The 21964-nt window shown below is 47.2% G+C and overlaps 1 protein-coding gene across 4 annotated transcripts in view; it reads right to left on the reverse strand.

Annotated features, from left to right (window-relative positions):
• Window positions 1-21964, reverse strand: part of LOC119159444 (uncharacterized) — a 633480-nt gene that overhangs the window by 123582 nt on the left and 487934 nt on the right. For all 4 annotated transcript variants that reach the window (XR_012894521.1, XM_075890909.1, XM_075890908.1 and 1 more), the window contains one exon: window positions 11744-11904. Coding sequence is in view for 3 of the 4 variants with exons in the window: in XM_075890909.1 (XP_075747024.1) it covers window positions 11744-11904 (161 nt within the window). In the remaining variant the exon portion in view is untranslated. The remainder of the gene's footprint in view (window positions 1-11743; window positions 11905-21964) is intronic.

Consider the following 21964-nt stretch of genomic DNA (forward strand, 5'->3'; position numbering starts at 1 on the left):
ATATCAGATGACGCACTTAAATAATGCTCAAAATGAATAACTATATATATAAATATATATATATATATATATATATATATATATATATATATGTATATATATATATATATATATATATATATGACATCTAACAGACAGTAATGCCAAGGAATGTACAGGGGAACTTATTAGAACCAATGGAATGTAAATAAGAAGAAAGAAGAAAGAAAATTGAATGAAAAAATAACCAGCCGTTAGCAGGAATTGAACCTACGACCTTCTAATAACGCGTTCGATGCTCTAACCACTGAGCTACCACAGCGGCCTTCCCTCCATCCACTTTTTTTGGGTTTATATGTGAATTTAGAAGTAGGAGTGACAGTCAGCGCCATCTATATTAACTTCCCCTGTACATTCCTTGGCATTACTGTCTGTTAGATCTCATTAATATTGTGTTAAAACACGGAAAAAAGAGCCCTTAGATACACACTTCTTTCCCTTATATATATATATATATATATATATATATATATATATATATATATATATTGTAGTGGATCATTGTCACATGGTGTGAATGATGGTGGCCGTGGGCCCTCCATCGTTGTTGCAGCAAAACCTTTGCAGTGCTTGTTTTCAACCTGTCCAAAAGTACCCTGTGCATGCCATCAGGCACCGTTCTTGGTACCTGTACCTACCTTGGAGCACCATCTGTCGTAGCAGCACTACAGCCCGTAACACTTTTACCACCAACTGCATTGCCCTTAGACTGGACTGAATTCAACTTTGGTGCCAACTTTATTCCATCACAGAAAGCTGAGATTCAAGTTCAAGCACTTCTACGAAACTTCCGTGAATGTGTGGCGATGTCACCCAGTGAGCTCGGCCACACTACTTTGGTGCAGCACAGAATCGACACCAGCTCGGAAGTTCCTGTTCAGAATTACCCGCGTCGATCCTTTACCTCTGAAGGCAGAAATTGCTAAGCAAGTAGATGGCATGTTTACGCGTGGTATCTTATCGCGCTGGTCAAGTCTGTCGTCGTCCCTTGTAGCTCTTGTGACAAAAAAAGACGGCACGACCCGTTACTGTGTTGACTATCGACGGCTAAACAGTGTCACCAAGCCTGACGTGTATGCGCTTCCTCGTTTCGACTATGCCCTTAGCCGCCTGCATGGTGCCCGTTTTTTCACTACGCTAGATGTTCTTTCTGGCTATTAGCAGGTGAAACTAGACCCGAATGACGCTGACAAGACCGCCTTTATATCTCTGTATGGACTATACCAGTTTAACCGCCTTCCATTTGGTCTCTCCAACGCTCCTGCTCATTTTATTTAATAATGGACTGCGTTCTTGGGTATCTCAAGTAGGCTATGGCTTTGGTCTATTTAGACGACATAATTGTCTATGCTCTTACGTTTCCCGAACACCTCAGGCGTTTGGAAATGGTCTTGCAAGCTCTCCAAGACGCTCGCCTTTGCATTATCCTTCCAAGTGATTTTCCGGCTTTTCAAGTTAGTTACTTGGGGCACATGGTAAGCGCCAAAGGCATCAGCCCTGATCCCACGAAGCTCCAAGCCATTGCCTGTATTCCGCCTCCACCACGGCTAAGCAACTTAAAAGTTTCTTTGGCTTCACTTCATATTTCAGACGCTTTGTCCCTGACTTCACTTCTCGCATGGTACCTCTGAAAGAGCTACCGAAGAAAGAAGTTCGCTGAAAATGGGAAACCGACCAAGAAGCTGCCTTCCGCGACCCCAAGACTGCCCTTCAAGCACCACCGACGCTCGGGAACTATAACGAGAATGCCCCGACACTTCTACAAACCAATGCTAGTGGTCTTGGCTTCGGAGCTCTTCTCTTGCAAGTTAACGAGGATGGACAGGAGAGACCGATTACCTATGCTAGCCGTCGGTGGCTCAGTAAACAAAAGAGCCGATACTACGCTTATGAACTTGAGTGCTTGGCGGTAGTATGGGTAGTCGAAAATTTTCGTCCGTACGTTTATGGTAAAAGATTCATGGTCGTTACCGACAACGTCACCCTTCGCTGGCTTCAAACAGAAAAATACTTCAATGCTAAGTTCGCCAGGTGGGCTCTCAAACTGCAAGATTACCACTTTTTTATTGTTCATCACAGCAGCGCAGGCCATCAAGACGCTGACTACTTTTCTCGCCACTCGACAGCTTTCAGCGACATCTCCCCATTCTCTGCAGCGCTTATTTTACGAACTACACAGCTACAAGGCGCAGAAATAGTCGATATAACCTGACAATTATCCTGAGAAGTACGCACTCTCAAGCGCCGTTTTGAAAGTCTTTCTGCGTTGTATGTCATCCGAGAGGAATTCTCTATCACTGCAATTATCGGGAGGGGTTGTGCGTTCCTGTTGTGCTAATAGCTATGCGACAATCGGTGCTATTTATTTGCCATGACGCTCCAACTGCCGGTCATGTCGGGCTGCACAAGAGGCTGGCACGCATTAAAGAGAGGTTTTGATGGCGGCACATGCACAGCGACACTTCCCGCTACGTTTTGTTGTGCACAGTCTGTCAAGCACGGAAAGCCCCCACAAATCCGCAACCGGTCCCCATGCAATGCATTCCTCCCGCGTAAACACCTTTTGAGATTCTGGGACTTGATCATATGGGACCGTTTTCACGTACGTCGTGCAACAACAAGTTCCTGCATCGTTGCCAAGAACTATATCATGCAGTGGACCGAAGTCAGAGGCCTCTCTGACTTTTCGGCTCTGCACGTCACGTTCATCAATGAGTGCTTCATTTTTCGACACGGCACGCCGCGCTTGCTCAACAGTGACCGTGGCTCGGCCTTCACGACCCGTGCATTCAGAAATCTGCTGAGCGACCTTAGAATTCGGCATGCCGCGGCAACTCCTTAGCACACACAAACAAACAGTCTGGTCGAATGATCAAACCGTACCATAAAAGACATACTGTCGTCATACGTGAGTCCCAGTCATAACAAATAGGATGAATATGTCATCGCAGCTGTCTTCGCCCTCAGTACATTAATAACAGGAAATCCCACAATAGTCACCGTTCAAGCTTGTCTATGAAAGGACGCCAAGGCCTCCGCAAGAGAGCTTCTTTGGTTTGAACACAACACAAAACTTTCTGTGTGACACCAGTACTTCGGAGCTTCATCGGAAGGCCCGCTTTAGAGCACAGCTGGCCATAGCGCATCATCAAGCGAAATTTCGCTCGCCTTCCAACGAAAACCCCACCCCTTTGAAACAAGAGACCCAGTGCTGGTTTGAAGCACCCAGCGTGTTCCACAGTGTTGCCAGATGTTTTTTTTTCTCCGGTATGCCGGCCCGTTTCGTGTGGTTAAAGCCCAAGGCCTTGTTACGTTCCGCCTGGAAGTTCTTCCCAAACTGGGCAACAAAAGCAGAAAGCGTGTTTTTTTCGCCCGTCCAAGCCAGTTGAAACTTTATATGCCGCGTGATTTCTGTATTCACGCCTCTTCGTCTTCTGGCTCAGACTTCAGGGAAGGGGGGGGGGGGGGTAGTGGATTATAGCAATGGAGTGACCAGCGCGTGATCAGTAGACCAAGAAAAGAGAACGACGACGACAGTGTTGTGTTCGATGGTGTTCATTTAAATTACAATATATATATATATATATATATATATATATATATATATATATATATATATATATATATATATATATATATACATATATAATGAAATCTAACAGACAATAATGCCCAGGAAGGTATAGAGGAAGTTATTAGGCCAATTGTAAGTTAAATGAGAAGGAAGAAAAGTGGGTGAAAAGAATAACTTGCCGTGGGCAGGATCCGAACCTGCGACCTTCGAATAACGTTATTCGAAGGTCGCCGGTTCGGATTATTGAAGGAGGTTTATTGAATAAAACCAACTGCCTGGTTCAAGAGGCGTCAGTCACTGTCACGAGCTCAGCTCTTCGTCGTAGTCGTCTTTCAGGTGCTCCAACTAGATACTGTCTCTCTCCCTCTTCCCCACTACATTTGCCCCGGTGGTGAAGAGGAGCCATCCTGGTGACTCACGGCGAAGCAAGCACAAGGGGATCATAGTAAGGTTTTAAGCGGCTGATGTGGACTGTCTCACGACCACGGCATCGTCTGTCCTCGGCAGGTGTCACTGGTTCGACGACGTAGTTGACCGGTGACGTGCATTGAACGATGCGGTACGGACCATTGTACTTGGGTGCAAACTTTCGGGAGAGGCCGGGGGACTGGAATGGGACTGAAAGCCATACAAATGAGCCTACGGGGAAGCTGTGAGCAGGCTTGTCTTGGTCAAGTCGTTTTTTTTTTTGGAGACCTTGTGCGACGGACATAAATTAACGCGCTAATTGGCGGCACTCTTCGGCAAACTGAACAAGTTCGCAGGCTGGGCGGTATTCTGAAGCATCTGGGCGGTAAGTAAGTATCGTGTCAAGCGTAGAAGAGGGCTCACGTCCGTACAATAGAAAAAAAAGGTGGAAACCCAGTAGTTGCTTGCGTGGCCGTATAATACGCATACGTCACGAAAGGGAGCACCAAGTCCCAATCAGAATGGTCGGAGGATATGTACATAGAAAGCATATCACCGAGCGTGCGGTTAAAGCGCTCTGTCAAACTGTTTGTTGTGGGTGATAGCTTGTAGTGGTGCGATGAATAATATTGCACTCACTGAGAAGCTCCTGGACGACTTACGATAGAAACGCACGCCCACGGTCGCTAAGCAGCTCACGTGGCGCGCCATGGCGAAGGACAAAGCTACGCAAGTTGAACAAGGCGACATCGCGAGCTGCCGCGGCTGGCAAAGCGGCGGTTTCAGCGTAACGGGTTAAGTGGTCAACGGCCACAATAATCCAGCGATTTCCCGCAGGAGTACAAGGTAGTGGGCCGTAGAGGTCGATGCCGATTCTATCAAACGGCCGAGCTGGACAAGGCAATAGTTGTAATTCGCCAGAGGCATGACAAGTTGTTTTCCGTCGCTGACACTCAGTGCAGGAGCGTATGTACTTGCGAACGTACGAGTACATTCAACGCCACAAAAATCGCTGACGAAGCCGGTCGTATGTTTTCAAAACGCCAGCGTGCGCGTTTTGAGGGTCTGCGTGGAAGTACGCGCACATATTGGAGTGCAAATGGCGCGGTATAACAAGAAGCCATTTCCTACCATCCGGCTGATAGTTGCGACGGTACAACATGGCATCCTGTATTGCATAATGGAGAATTCGCCGACGTAGTGCACGAGGTAGACGCTGGCATGGTGTCACCGAAGACGAGGACAGAACGTCGATGAGCGAGGCTATCCAAGGGTCGTTGCGTTGTTCCGAAGGCATGTCAGCGGTATCGATGCTGCCGATGGTAGCTTCGGCGAAGGAAACAGGTGCAACGGCTGAAGGAAGGGGCGAACGAGAAAGAGCGTCTGCGTCGGTGTGCTTGCGGCCTGAGCGGTAAATGACGTGAGTATCAAATTCCTGTAAACGTAGCGCCCAACGTTCAAGCCGGCCCGAAGGATCCTTCAATGAAGCGAGCCAACAGACTGAATGGTGATCTGTAACTACATCAAATGGGCGTTCATCTAGGTAAGCACAAAATTTTTTAATGCCCAAACAATGGTAAAACATTCCTTTTCGGAAACGGAGTATTTGTGCTCTGCCTTGGTTAGGGTGCGACTGGCATACGCAAATACATACTCCGAGAAGCCAGGCTTGCGTTGAGCAAGGACTGCGCCAAGTCATATGCCACTGGCATCCGTGTGCTCCTCGGCTGGAGCAGTAGGGTCGAAGTGGCGTAAAATAAGTGATGAAGTAAGGAGATGGTGTAATTTTGCAAAAGCATCATCGCATGCTGGCGACCAATCAGAGAGGTGTCCATCGCCAGATATCAGATGTGTCAGTGGTGCGATTATCGAAGCAAAGTCCTTCACAAAGCGGCGAAAGTACGAGCATAGTCCGACAAAGCTGCGAAGCGCTTTCATGGTCGTAGGCTTCGGGAACTCAGCGACACCACGAAGCTTCTCTGGGTCGGGGAGGACGCCTGTTTTGAGACAACATGACCTAGTATTGTGAGCTTCCGAGCTCCAAAGTGGCACTTCTTGATGTTAACTTGAAGGCCTGTGCTCGTGAGGCAGATCAAGACTTCACTGAGACGATGGAGCTGGCTGTCAAAATCAGGGGAGAAAACAACGACATTATCCAAGTAGCATAGGCATGTCTTTCATTTTAGTCCACGCAAGACGCTATTCATCATCCTTTCGAATGTGGCTGGCGCATTACAAAGGCCAAAGGGTATCACAGTAAATTCTTATAGCCCATCGGGCGTCACAAAAGCAGTTTTTGGACGATCTGATGGTGCCATGGGGACCTGCCAATAACCGGACCGTAGTTCAGTGGTGAGAAGAATTTAGCGCCTTGCAAGCAGTCCAGAGCATCATCGATGCGCGGCAAAGGGTATACGCCTTTTATCTTTACTTTGTTTAAACGGCGGTAATTGACGCAAAAGCGAATCGAGCCGTCTTTTTTTCTCACAAGTACCACAGGTGAAGACCAGGGACTGCTGGACGGCCGAATGAAGCCACGTTGAAGCATGTCGGCCAATTGCTCGGTGATCACACGACGGTCAACAGGAGATACACGGTAGGGATGCTGTCGCAGAGGCGCTTGGGAGCCGGTGTTAATGTGATGAACAACGGTGTGCGTTCGGCCTAAGGACGTCTGCTGGCAATCAAACGAGCCGCAAAACTGGTTGAGAAATTCTAAAAGCTTTTCGCGGTGTGGTTCTTCAAGTTCGCCATCAATTGAGGGGCCAAAAAAAATATTGTTTTCGTGGACAATTGAATGGGCAGATGGTGTCAATGCATTAAGCTGCAAATCACTTTCACCGTCGAGGTCGAAGATGGAGAAAACGTCTAAGTCCTGGAATGTTCCGATACATTCTCCGCGACGCAAGGTTGTGGGAGACGGCAAGGGATTTGTGACAAACAAATTGGTAGCGCCCACCGAAATATCTAGAACTGCAAACGGCAACGCGAGGCTTTTGCGACTTTGGAATGTTTGGGAAGGCGTAAACAACACTCCAGGCTTAGAAACATCGGCACAAGACACGGGAACAAAGAGCGCTAGTCGGTGGTATGTCGATGTCGTCAGCGACAAACAGCTTGTTCAACGAAAATCCGGAGACGAGGCACACAACGCAGAGAAGGCCACTTCCGCACGAGCACAGTCGATAACCGCATGATTACGAGACAAAAAATCCCAGCCGAGGATCACATCATGAGAACACGCCTGTAGCACAAGGAAATCAACGGTATACAAAACGTCTTGGATGAGAACGCGGGTGGTACAGGCAGCTGATGGTCGAATATGGTGAGCACTGGCAGTACGGAGATACAACCCTTTTGGCGTCGTGGTAACCTTTTCAAGCAGGCGGCAAAGTTTCAAATCAAAACTGAAACGGCAGTACCAGTGTCCACAAGCGCAAGGGTACGGTAACCATTAACAAAAACGTCGATGAGTTTTGTCGGAGAAATGCGAGGACTTGATTCTTTCGACGACGACGCAGTTCGTGCCTCCGGAACTGCGGCACCTAGTTTTCCGCGTCTGAAGGGCAGGGTCGACGGCGCATAGGTGACAGGGAGTGACGTCTGGGAGATGAAGATCGGTGATTGACTGAGAGAGGGCGGTCGGGTGAAGAGGCTCCTTGTTGACGCGCCGTGTTGTTTAAGCGCCGAGAGTCGTGCGACGATTTTTGCATGGTGTCGCTCTGAAGGAAAGGGCGGCGGCGGCACAAGCGAGCCACCTGTCTTGCGTAACCGCAAGAATAGCAAATCGGGCGGTTATCTGCGGTGCACCACGAATTCGGAAACGCTGCAATCGGCCTGCTGAACGGAACTGGTGATGACCGAACAGGGATCGGTGATGTAGCATAAGTGGGCTGTCGAGGTGCTCTGGCTGCAACGACTTGCGCATACGTCAAAGGTGCGGCCTCCAGAGGTGGCGAACGAGCGAAAGGCAAAGCGTCCGCTACCTCATCTTGTATTACGTGCCTTATGGCCGGGGCCAGATGATCTGAGGCCAAAGGATGTGTTTGTACTGGCTCGGGAGCGCTCGATAACTTGGAGAGCTACCGAGTGACCTCCTCACGCACGAACTGCTTTATGCGAGCCAACATGTCGTTCTGGTCTCCGAGAGTCAAGGCCGCGATTGAATCACGTTGTTCCAGAGAGCGCCGTGTTTGGGCGCGTTGCTTGCGCAATTCGTCAAAACTCCGGCACAAGCTGATGAGATCGGCAACGGTTTGTGGGTCCTTGGCTAGCAACATTTGAAATGCGTTATCGCATATGCTCTTGAGGATTTGTTTGATTTTGCCGGCTTCGAGCATCGCTGGGTTTACCCGCTTGCACAAGTAAACAACGTCTTCAATGTGGCTGGTAAAGGTCTCTCCTGGCTGTTGAGCGTGCTCACGAAGTCGTTGTTCTGCGCGGAGTTTTCGCACAGCAGGGCGGTCGAAGACTTGCGAAAAGGAGGCCTTGAATGAATCCCAGCTGGCAATGTCGGCTTCGTGATTGTGCAACCAGAGACTAGCGACGCCAGACAAGTAAAAGCTTACATAGGTCAGCTTAGCCGCATCGTCCCACTTGTTCGCTGTGCTGACCTTGTGAAAAGTAGCCGGCCACTCCTCAACGTCTTGGCCGTCAGTGCCGCTGAAGATCGGTGGGTGACGCAGTGGCCACACGCCGGGACATGTAGAGGCGGGAACTTGCGAGGTACCTTGGGTGGAGGGTTCTTCCGGCATTGCTGGCACTGCCGGTAAGGTGCGACTTTATAGTTCCAGCTTCGAAGACTACCCAGCACCTCCACCAAATTATAAGGGGTTTATTGAATAAAACCAACTGCCTGGTTCAAGAGGCGTCAGTCACTGTCACGAGCTCAGCTCTTCGTCGTAGTCGTCTTTCAGGTGCTCCAACTAGATACTGTCTCTTTCCCTCTTCCCCACTACAGGTGCCCCGGGGGTGAAAAGGAGCCATCCTGGCGACTCACTGGCACGGGAGCGTGCCAGTGAGTCACCAGGATTGGTCGGGAGCGGGGGGTTGGCACGGGAACGTGGCACGGGAATTGGCACGGGAGTGTGGGGTTGGCACGTTGTTGTTTCGGGGACTATAAACAGGGTGCCTCATGTGGCATGATTCACAGACATGCAACGAGGTTTAACGGCTGTTGATAACGCGTGCTCAATCACGCACGTTAAAAAGTACACCGCGTATTCTACCAACATATCTTCTAAAAATTCTTCAGGTTTCTTCACGTCCTCTTTTCCTGCGTACTACGTCATGCAGGCTGTTCGACCGCCACGCTTTCTTCCAATGCGCTGAAAGAAGCATTGTTTGAGCAACGAGTGGTCACACGGAAGGATTTCACGCCAACAGTGGATTCGAAGACAAAGAATTGTAACATTTCTTTATTGGGCGTGTTAAACACTGTTATTAGCTGCAACAGCTGTAATTATCCAAAGGGAATATTCTTTTCGTACATAATGGGAATACTTCAAACAGTTATGAAGAATCATGAATTTCATGTGAATAGCCCCTGAGCAATGGAGTGAACTTGTACATGAACAGTGCTAAGAATAATATGATTTCCACAGTATAGGTAAATAACTTCTGTTGTGCTAGTACAGCCCTAAATACCGCCCGTTTGGTCTTGGTATTTTGTTTTCTTTATATTGATGTGTGCAAACATCCTCCAATGCCAAGCATGTTATGAAGCAAGGTATTGCAACAATAAGAATGACATTCTCATGATGCAATGCAAGAAATAAAACATCCGTCGAAAGGAAAGTATAATTTCCCTTCATTTCAGAAGCCTGAACCCGCCTGCGAAAGTGGTTTTACGCGTATCACTGTGGCTTTTTTTTTTTTGATGTTGAATGACTTTCTCAGTAAACCACAGTGAAATAAATATGAAAGAACACCTATTCGCATGCCATACATACGCGTATTGTGATTAATGTGTAGCGCATTTTAACAGCCATCTTTTTTTTTCTTGCGCAGCCAGCTTTGAAGCTTATCTGATTGATTGAAATGTCGGGTTTAACGTCCAAAAACCACCATAAGATTATGAGAGACGCCGTAGTGGAGGGCTCCGGAAATTTAGGCCACATGGGGTTCTTTAACGTGCACCCAAATCTGAGCACACGGGCCTACACCATTTCCACCTCCATCGGAAATGCAGCTACCGCAGCCGGAATTTGAACCCGCGACCGGCGGGTCAGCAGCCGAGTATCTTAGCCACTAGACCACCGCGTCGGGGCTTGAAGTTTATCTGTTGTAGTGTAGTTTCTTCTTACTAGAGTAAAGCTACGTGCAGAATGCTTCACTTGTGCCCCAGAAATCTTCTCAAACACACGACATAGTATGTTGCATCCATCACAGAGTTTTAAAAGATCAGTGAAAGCGAGTGCGACGTTCCCGAATACCGCAATGAAGCTCCCGCGCAGACACAAGGAGGACGCCTAGCAACCATCGGAAAGGCGTTAGGGATGTAGAAGGTGTTGATTCTACCATGCTGGTATGTAAAATACTACGCACCAGCGCCAGTGTCAACATCAGACAGATTGCCAGATGTGAAAATTTGTTGCGCGAGCATGAGAATTTTTTGAAGTGTGGGGTTTGGTCTCAGCTCTCCAGCCATAGCCGTGATTGTGGTTGCACGCCTTCCTTTGTGCCGGCCTCAATCATCGATCGCCATCATAACGTACTTAGAGGTAGCTCAGGCATACCACATGGCGAAGTCAATTGGCTATTGAAATGAGTAGTTTCGTTGTGAGAATAAGAAACCGGTCGCATAATGCTGCGTGGCGCATAGTTTTCTTCACACACAAACACACACACACACACACACACACACACATATATATATATATATATATATATATATATATATATATATATATATATATATATATATATATATATATATATATATATATATATATATATATAGAAATATGTCATTCCTCACGCAGCGTCTCCACCATTCCTGCCAAACCAAATAATTTTGCGATTTGGTGATTCATGATTGAGATAAATAGACGCGATACGTAGGCGCGATACGTAGGCGCGATACGCATACGCGAATAGGAAGGCAGGGACAAGCGCTTGTTCCTGTCTATTCTGTCGTTCTGTCGGCGTCTAGTTATCGCGCTCTTATTTCAAATAATCCAGCATCCCATTCACCAATTTTCTCACGCAAAACATCAAATAAAATTTTATTCACCCTCTCCAGACTGATGCTTGTCCTGTTTCCTTCTTTTGCGTTTTATCAGTTTGAGGCCTACCCAACGATGAATATGTCCCAGAAGGGTGCCTTGAAGGGCCAATTGGGACATTATACTTGGTAATACGTTCTAACTCGCCCGCAATTCAGTCCTACTGCAGGAAGTATTTTTCCACGCGTTTTCAGTGGAGGCGGAATATTGCCGTATGACAGACAGTGCTCGCGTAGCGATCTCAAAAAGCAGCGTTGAGAAATGTTGACGTCATGGTTCTTCGAACGACGGCTAGTGTTCATTGCGCTAACAGTATGCGGATCACTAAAACGTGATATCGATTCAAGCTGAGCATTTTTTTGGCTCGACACAAGCAATACGAGGTTTGTGAAATTGTATACGAAAATTCTACGATGAGCTGTATTTCTCTTTTAGAGCCTTTTTTAACATGTTATGCTAAATTCTCACACAGAAAAGCGTGTTAAATTATACTGACCTGGGCAGCGGAGATTAGGTAGCTCTCGCCATACGTGAATATAAACGGGTTCAGCATACCGGCAGTGAAGAGTCCCTGTTCATGTAGCAGAGCTGAGAGGGGTGCCACTTCCTCTTCCTCATCGCTTCGCTCGCGCTGGACTGCCAGTGAGACTTCCAGGCCTGCGCGACAAAATCAATGTTGTTACACGCATACCAAAGAAATGCCAGATTACGCTAACACGCATTCGCGTTTTCAAGCCGAGAATAATGGCTTGAAATTCTGTCTTTTTACCACGCAGCCAGTGTTTAGTGTAGCCATTGTTTCGGACACAATGCACGAAACGAATCCGAAAGTGAGTCAATCGTCCAAACTAGCTTTCTGTGATAAAGGGACGGAGGTGAGAAGTTTTTCAAAGAGTTCTTTCTGAGGTGTTCGAACAGTCTATCTTCAGTGTTGTTATTGTTTGTTTCAGAGCGGCTGCTTTTTATGGATTTTAGTTCAGCAGACAACTCTATGATGAAATGCTGATTGCTGAGAAAGAGCATTCTTGCAGATGGAGATAAGCTTTCCTACTTCTGAGAAATAAGCACGCAAGCTTTTCTAGGCAAACACTGCTACTATTCATGTACTATTGGTTGACTTGTGGATCGCCAGAGCACAGTACCAGAGACAAGAAGAGGAAAAGTCGCGGGCTTTTGCAGAATACACCAGAGGGTAACAACTCGGAGCAATTACCGGTTGTCTCTTTTATTAGAGCGTGAACGATATCAAAAATCTGGAAAGCCGCTGTGGTGTACGAGAAAAATTCAGCCTCCTTCCAGCGCCAGTGAAAAGAGCGCAACATTCTTTTCATATCGCAGCGTTAGGTGCGAGAGGCACTTTGAAAAAGTGATATCTGATACTCCTTCTGACTCCACGAAAAAAAAATGCTGTCTCTCAGACTTGCTTTGCTTTTTTTATCGCTGCTTCTCAGTACATCCCTGTCGACAAAGCTGCACGTGTTGTCAGCGAGCCAATAAAGTACCATAGCAATAAAGCGATGCAAATTGACTGCACTTTCTGGCAATTTCCTATATCACACGCAAACAAACAAAACGTCCACGCATTTCGACGAAGTCAGTGATGACGAGTGGTCGAAGATGGGTGAATGTGGACATCATGGACTGAGGTTCATGATGTTCATCTTGATGTCGCCGACTAGTATGAATGTCGACGGACGGACGGTGCAAGTGATTATATGTAGCGCTGTCATATATTGGGAGCGAAGCTCCCCGTTCGCTGGGGCGTGCATCCGCGATGTATGTAACAGTAGTAGTAGTAGTAGTAGTAGTAGTAGTAGTAGTAGTAGCAGTAGGTAGCCACCCCCACTGCCAGACTACAGGAGCGGCTAACGCACACCCTTTTCCATTGAGGAGGTAACTCGCGCACGTTAATCATAAATACTAAGGTAGTTGTTTTTGATTAAATATTTTTCAAAGACGCGTATTGGTGAATTATTCTCCATTGAAGTTTGCTTTTAATTTCATGCCTAATAAAAGAACTAGTATCAGGAGGACGCTTTTTTCAGCACTACTCGAACAGAAAGGGTTGTGCTTGGCTTTAGCAAGGTTTAGCAAGGGTTGGACTACAGTTTCATGAACTGGAGGCGGTGGAAAGTAATAAATAGGTAGACAAGAAGCGCAGGCCGTAAGAAAGTGCGCGAGTGCCACCTCTCGTTTAGTCTTCGTAATGTACGCTGGATGGCAGTACTTAGGTATGCTGAAAATATGATGAAAAGATGATTGATTGATTGATATGTGACGGTTAACGTCCCAAAACTACCGTATGAATATGAGACGCCGTAGGGGAGAGCTCCAGAAATCTCGGCCACCTGGGACTTTTTAACGTGCACCCCAATCTGAGCACACGGGCCTAAAACATTTCCACATCCACCGCGAATGCAGCCACCGCAGCCGGGTTTCGAACCCGCGACCGGCGGGTTAGCAGCCGAATACCTTAGGCACTAGACTACCGCAGCGAGGCTATGATGAAAAAATACAAAATGACGGTACTTGGAGTGTTCTCTAGATGGAGAGATGGATGGACGGATGGACGCACAGATGAATGAACGGACTGACGGACTCATGGATGCATTGACGCACAGACGAACGGATGCACGGACGGGTGCATAGACGAGCGGAAGCACGAATGGATGCGCGGACGGTCGCACAGACGAACGCACAGGCGGACAGAAGCAAGAACAAACAGACAGGCGGATACTTCGCCCGACTCATCATGATGTACTCTATGGATATTGTGTGATTTTTCAATGGATGTACACATAAAGCTGGTTTTTCACTGGAGTTTACGTACGAGTTCTCGTTTTTCTTTGGGCAAGTATTCATTTTCGGTATCGCTTTTGTCAACGATTAGGGACTCGTACTGCGACAAGGCTAAGCTCCTGAACACACAACCTCTCTTTGCACAAAGTAAATTTCTTCACTATGTGGCTGGTCGCTAATTGTCGCTGGTCTAATCTGCATAAACAATTGATGGCGGCAGATATTCAGTCAGTTCTCTGGAAGGGCAGGTAAGAAAAATCTTATACCACGCCAAACGCCTTACGCTATTAAGAGAAAACATGCTTAACATTCTTAGCATGGACCCCCAAGAAAGACTGCTTGGCAGTGAAGTGCCATGACATTATAATCGCTAGCTTGAATGGATCATAAAATTAACGAACTATTATTTGATAAATCTATAAAAACTATGCCGTGGTACAGTTATTTTCACGATGTTCACGTTTAGTTTTTTTCATTTTGCCGAATAAAACTTTTTAATTATTTGATTTACTGACAGTGACATGGAAGTAATGAAAATTGTAATTGGAGGACGGTACTGACATGGAAAGTGCAAGAAGGAGGCGGTTGTGCCATAGCGATTGTGTTGACTCCACTGCATAGTCAGGTCTATGGTGACGCCGCAGGAAGTCGAGCAGTTATAAATAACGTTTCCATGACGTTTGTGTTTTTATCTATATTAGTATAATTTATTATATTCTTAGTTTGCGACGTTTAATATTATTACCTATGTTTGTATACACTTCTGCTTTGGCCTTTAACAGGCCTCCAGTATTTTATAAAGAAAATAAAAATTAAAACACACGATGTTCTTATATACTGCTAATTCATGACGTAGCACAGCAGCCTTTACAAGTGAAGTCCTTGCGAATACTCTCGGCGCACACAGCCCTTGTTCATTGCTCGACGGGCTTCCTTCAGCTGGAACTGTCTCCTAACGCTAACGCTGTCCGTGACGCTCAAAGCTGCGTATATGCGCAGTAGTGGGTTTGGGACATAGAAGGTAGAAGATCCTGGTGTGGGGAGAACAATATTGTGACAATGAAACGACTTTATTTACACAATGGAGAATGATATTGCTAGAGGTACAGCTCACAGTAAAAGCAGCATACCGAGCTGCTCGCGAGCCAATGCCACCTCATCCTCGTCCTCTACATCCCCTCACCGACAGGATGTTTCATTTCCCAATTCGCAGATGATACCAACTGGGCGACTCAGTAGCAAGGTTGGCGGTGTGACTGAAGGCGCACGACTTGTGTCAGCTGTGTCTTGTTAGAATACCGACATTGCATGTGATGGTGGAGATGACGTATGTAACGTGACTGAGGCGGATAAGATTACAGGTGACTCGAAGTTGCCACAGAACCTGGTTTGTGGGCAGGTGTGGACAACCACACAAGGTCACCTTTCGTGTAACAGATGGAGTGATAGTGGGCGTCGTAACAGGTCTCGAAACGCTGTTGAGATGCAATGGTTCGGAGGTGGGCGACCCGAAGGGCTTCTTCAGCAGGGCATAGTGGCTCTGTAAACGATACTTTAATATCCAACAGGAAAGGCAAGATGGAGTCGATACAGCTGCGAGGGGATTGGGCGTAGATCAGAAAAAAAGGACCAGTTTTCTGTCAGTTCGGGCTTCGTAGTGTTGAACGTCTATACGATGTAGCTCAGTGCTTCGTCTAAGTTTTTGTGCCTGGCGTCAACATAAATTGGCATGTTTGTTAGTGTCATGTTGGTCCGTTCTAAAAGGCCATTGGTCTGTAGGCGATATGACGTTGCATGGCGGTTCTTGGCTGGCGAACAGGCACAGGACTTCTTAATGATGTCAGTGACGAACTGACGTCCATGGTCGCTAATGACAGTTATTGCAGGGACATAGCGTAGAATTATAAGGCGAAGAATAAAGTTTAAGGCCTCACAGGCTATTGCAGTAGGTATTGCCGTTGTTTCTGAACAGCGCGCTAGGAGGTCTATGCAGACAATGACATGTCGATTTGCGATTTGCAGTGGCTGAACGCGGAAATTAACCTAAAGTGGACACCAAATCCATCCATAGAGGTGCGACGGGATAGAAAAGTCCGTGTGACGTAGCAGTCATGGGACGCTGGTGACGTTGGCGTTGTTAGCAATCCGCTCTTTGTTTTTCGTGTCGCGTTGCATCTTACGCCTGTAGAACCTTTGCTAAATGCAACGAAACATTCTGGAAGAGCCCAAGTGTTCGCTCGTTGAGTTTTAAAGATAGAACCGAAAAACGTGGTGACGAAGAGTGTGTGGAACTACCAGATGCACACAAGTGCCTTGGCCGGAACGATTCATCCTCTACATGACGGTGTCGTGAGCAGCAAGAGAGTTTCGATTCTCCAGGTCATTTGCGGAGGCAAATAGTTAATAGAAGCAATGATCGCTGTCCTGTGCTGCCCAGAAAGCCACGAGGTGAGGCAAATGAGAGTAAATAGTGGCGATAAAGTTATCACAGCTTTTAGAATAGCACTGCGTCATTCGTGAGGAAGCAATGACAAACAGTCAGCGTCTGCATGGCAGTTACCGCTCGTTTAGCAGACTGTGTGTGAAATCAAATTCTTTTAGGATAGGGCCCATCGCGAAAGTCGGCGAGATGGGTGGCGTAGGCTTACAAATATGCACAGAACGTAATGGTCTGTGACGAGTGAGAAGCGACTGCCCTAAGTGTAGGATTGAAACTTGTGTACGCTGAAAACGACGGTCAGGCACTTCATTTCTGCCACTTGAGGAAACAGCTTGCATAGTCAACGACATGTCAAGCATTTTCATGGCACTGGTTGAGCACAACGTCGAGACCAAGTACAACGGCAATGGTGTGAGTTTCCATAGAAGCAGAGGGATCGAAGTGGTGCAGTATTGGCACGGAAGTCAGGAAGTTCTGTAGGTGCTCAAACGCTGACTTACAATTCCAGCAGGAAAGGGTGTCCCTGTTCTACAAGTCAGTGGTAGTGCCTTTTCAACAAAACTAGGCATAAAGTGGCGAAAATAAGAGCATAGGTCCAGACAGCTTTGCAACGCCCCGAAAGAATGTGGCTGCTTGAAGGTGCTGATGGCAATAACTTTCGGCGCGTCCAGCCTAACGTCTGCTTTGTCCACAGGGCGTCACAAAGCCAGTGTTTCACGTTGCTCAAAACAACACGTTTTTTTTTATTTTAGTTCAGTGTCAAGGCAGCTTTCTCAGAATATGTTAGACGGCCGTCACGGCGATGGTAATGTTCCTCTAAGGTTTGTCTAAAGATAAAGACATCGTCCAGGTAACATAAACAATTTTCCCATTTAGGGCCTCGCAAGACAGTAACCATACAGTGTTGAAATACTCCCGGGTATATACAATTCAAGTGGCATAACATTAAATTTCAACATATCGTACGACGCAACAAACGCCATCTTTTCTTAATCAGTTGGATATATCGGAAACTTTTTAAACCCCAATCACTAGTCTACTGAAGAAAAATAGGAAGCTGAATGCAGGAAGTCAACAACGTCATGAATGAGAAGGAGCGGATAGACGCCCTTCTTGGTTAGAGAGCGAGACGCCGATAATAAGCACAGAATGTCGAGGAACCATTCTTTTTCTTTATCAAGATAAGAGGTGCAGCCGAGAGACTTCATGAATAATTAAGACACTGGTCACTAGCATCTCGCTAAATTGTTCTGCAATAACCTTGCGCTCTGACGCGCAAACGCAATAGGACTTTTGCGGGAGATGATGAGAATTTTGTGATGACCGCGCGTGTTTGGTATCTCAACGGTATGCACATTCTGTGCCAATTCAAACGCTTTAGCATGTTGAGAGAAGGACGAGCCACCGTGCCCACGGCGAAGCCCACCCGATCGACCTCTTCGTTATTCTAATGCTGGTCTGATTTCCGAATGATGATGGCGACTATCTTCTTCATTCACACAACATCCTCCGGGCCCCCGCAATTGTTCATGAAGAACACTAACACACCAAGTTCGAAGCACACGCTGTTCAAAAGTACTTGTCAGTCCAGGTCAGTCCATGTGAGAAGTGTTATCCAACCGCGTCTGCTTCTCAAGCGGTGCTTTCGGCGCTTGTTCCACACTCGTGCTTCTGAACGCGTTGACCTTGATGAACCTGCAGTGTCGTTGAGAAAGTTTCCTTGGCATGAAAAATCGCAGATAAGACTCTTCCAGAAAGATCGTTTGTAGCTATACTTGAGTAACATTTTTCTTTTGCTTTCTGTTTATTGTTGCATTTACCTTGTCCCCCTTCTGCTTCCGCCTTCGTCTGGTCTCTCATTCGCCGCTGTTGCACTGAGTCAGCATTTCTCAACTTTGTGAAAATAAGATGTGCCTTACACACTCTCTTCAATAATAACTTCTGTAGCTTTCTCGAAGAACGTAAGCTTTCAGCAGCACAAGGGGCTGGCATTTGGGTCATCGTGGCCTTTTGTTTCTGTCTTTTGTTTTTTGTCGCTTTGAGAATTGACCTTGATTTTCCTCCATAGGACACTTCTAGGCAGGGCGATTGGGAGTTTACGACGTCTACATCTACTAGCCTTGGTTTGTCCGTATCCTCAACATCTAGTGGGTGGCCTTTTGGGTCTACAAAGTCTTCCCCCTTTTCAATCATGGGAATACCTTCCACCTCAGACACCAGATTTCTAGGTTCATGGATATGGCACGCTGACGACAGTTCTGCAGGCATTGGGCCGGTCCTTGTAAGTAGGGGTTGTTCTGCGCAGGCTCCTTCGATGGTCGTTACTTCAGTGAAGGTCCTGATCGATTGGCTTCCACCACGCTCAAGAATATGTCCTGAGGCTGACTCGACAGGCATCTGTGCTACAAGATTGCTGCCTAATAGGCCTTGGCTGGATGGTGGTGATGCGGACGCAAAGATTGCCTTTCTTTCTGTTTCCATTTCAGTCTCTAGTCTTGTTGTTTCCAAACGAGCCTGTCGTACCTTTAATGCGTCGGTGATTTTATATTCAGTTCTTACTTTCGCTAGAATGACCTGATGCCCATAGTCTTCCGCCTCCTCTATCTCGGCTTCCAAATCATTGCTGTCAACTGCATCCTCTATTTCCTGGTTCATTATTCTGAGTTCCTCATATTGCTCCATCAAAACTCGGTGAATACGTCGTAACTAACAGATTAGTGGGCAATCTGAGTGCCAAAGACGTTCTACGTCTTCAGTGACCTGCGTGATGGCCTTGCGTGTTTGACTCCGCCTTTAGTAGAGGGCCTCCATGATCCGGTCCAGTGTCGGAAACGTGAGAAGTGACTGGCGGGCCGTCTCAAAAGGCGAAGTCGGAGTCCTCACGGCATCCATCGCCAAAGGTTTGCACAAAGAATATCTGTCACTTGTCGGGCTGTCAACCTTCGTGATATTGTGCATATCGGGCCATCGTCGTGAAAGGCGAGTCAGTACTGAGCCGGAAAATACGTGAGGGCTCCCTTCTCGCGAGCCTCCAGACGGTGTCTGCACTCACGGGGCGGCACTGCAAAGATGTACTTCGTTGACCTATGGACTGCCTTGCCCTGTGAATATCGGGCCGTCGTCGTGATGGGCGAGTCAGGACAGAGCCGAAGTAAACGTGAGGGCTCCCGTCTCGTGAACCTCCAGACGATGCCTGTACACACGTCAGTCCATTGGTGCTCCTAGTGGTCTCAGTTGCAACCGGAATCGCGCTCCCAGGTCTCGGTGGTGGTTAGGCCTAGCACATCAGCTTTAGCCACGGTGGCTTTACCGAAGTCCTCGAGGCTACGACTGCGGTCGAAATTTGTGAAGTCCGCTCCATCTCACCTCCGAATGTCCTGCCTCCCGGGTTTCGGCACCAAATCTTCACTGAAGTAACGACAATCGAAGGAGCCTGCACAGAACAACCGCTACTCACAAGGGCCCGGCCAATGCCTGCAGAGCTGTCGTCAGCGTGCCATACCCATGAACCTGTTGTCAAGACAACGTGTTTATGAGTATGGCATCCTCACGACAGCCCTGCCGGCGTTGGCCGGTTCCTTGTAAGTAGCGGTTGTTCTGCGCAGGCTCCTTCGATGGTCCTTACTTAAGTGAAGGTCCTGTCCTTCCTCCCGGGTTTCAAGGCACCAAATTGTTGAGAAAAGGACAAGCCGCCGTGATCATGGCGAAGCCCACCCGATCTACATCTTCTTTTGCTGAATGCTGGTCTAATTTTCGAATGATGACAGCTACCATCTTCGTCGTTAACACAGTATTTAACATAGCATGCCTCGCCAATAGTGAAAAGTGCAACCAGGGCTCTGCACTTTTCCAAAAAAAAACCGACTTTCTATCATTCTAAATAATTCAGACTTCATACCAGAAGTTTCATCGCGATCCACCTTTGCGGGATGAAATGAAACTGTGCTTTTCAAACAGGGCAATGTGCATTCCGACCGGCAGGACAATCTCGCTAACGAGAGACACAACGCATCGTGGTACAACGATGTCTTTTTATTGCAATAGCAATTATATGGCAACTGTTGGCTCTATTTTGCCACCAGCGTAGACGACGTTCGCCGTATATGTACACGTATCTATATGTATAAACGCGCAAGAAAAAAATAAGCAAGAGAAAGACTCCAACGTGCTGAATTTAACGTGTGACCTTTCGTTCGTAAGCGTGCGGCGTTAGCCAGTGAGCAACGAAGGAGCACCACTCTCAACGCTCAAACGGCAGGCTATTTATATTTATCACAGAGTTCACTGAATAGCATGCTTTAAGCACTATCAACGAGATCGCTTAATGAGCACGTTTCGAGTAGGATTCATCGATGCACGCGCCTCTTTGCATGGTGGAGTCACTCTTTCAAAGTCGCGGTGCTTGCGTGCTGCAGTGCACAAAGCACTTGAGAAATGGCTATAGGATGCTCATATTTTCAAAAGATGCGAAAAGGCTACTATTGTGGTTGGTAAAGATCAAGCGCGACATCAGCGGATCGTTCGTGTTTGTACAGCGTAAGTTAAGGCACTTCAACGTTTTGAAAAGTACAACTTACCGGGCCCGAGGGCCGTCGCCTGGGACGCGGTCCACGCGTTTTTTCGACGGACTCAATGTGACCGCTGACGTGTCCTGCCAGCCATACCTTTCTTCCCCAAAGCTCCAGCTTTTTGATCACCCTGGCAAGCCGCCTGGGGCTTCTAAGACAGCTGTAGCTCTCACACCAGCGCCACGTCATTGCATCGCCTAAAGTGCTCGACTCCCCATCGCGTGAGCCTGTGTCGGCCCAGAGAGACTTTGTTAAAACGCTACGTTTGTAAGGGACTGTAGCTAGCTCATTGGATTGTGCTTCCATGACTTTCTGTGTATTTCTGTGTTGTTTATCATTCCGTGTTGTCATAAACTGTCATTTTAAACCTGCAAAGAGACGTGCCATTTCTTACAGATGTTATTTTCACTGAGGCACCGAAGTTCGTATAATCTAAACATTACAGCAATACCATGCGATTGCAACAATCCTTCCCGAACCAACACCAATGCAACCAGTATGTCCATGTAAGTTTCTAATACTCTTGCACGAGATAAGGAATCACCTAGATACATGTTTTTGTCGACTTGAAATGATCGCTAAAGGTCAAGATTGGCCAAGGAGCAAGTGGGCTACTGTTCTCAGCATGCTTTTGCGGAGGGGGGGGGGGGGGCTTTGAAATCATTTAGTTGGCTGTGCCCAAAAGAGTCCCTTGACTATGAAAAAGAAAAGGCAGAGGTCTCGGTTCATAGCTCAAGTGTAAAAAAGAAATTCTGTTCCAGCAGGCCGGAGAATTTCAATTCTGGCCAGCAATACGCTGTTCGTCGGCAGGGTTAATTTTGCCGGTGGGTTGAAATTTCAGACGCCGAAAACCTACGAGAGCATGCGAAACCTCCTCGTTTAAGAGCAGTTTGTCAAGAAGTTCCACAGC

Source organism: Rhipicephalus microplus, chromosome 3 (genome assembly GCF_043290135.1).
Source record: "Rhipicephalus microplus isolate Deutch F79 chromosome 3, USDA_Rmic, whole genome shotgun sequence".
Taxonomy (NCBI): Eukaryota; Metazoa; Arthropoda; class Arachnida; order Ixodida; family Ixodidae; genus Rhipicephalus; species Rhipicephalus microplus.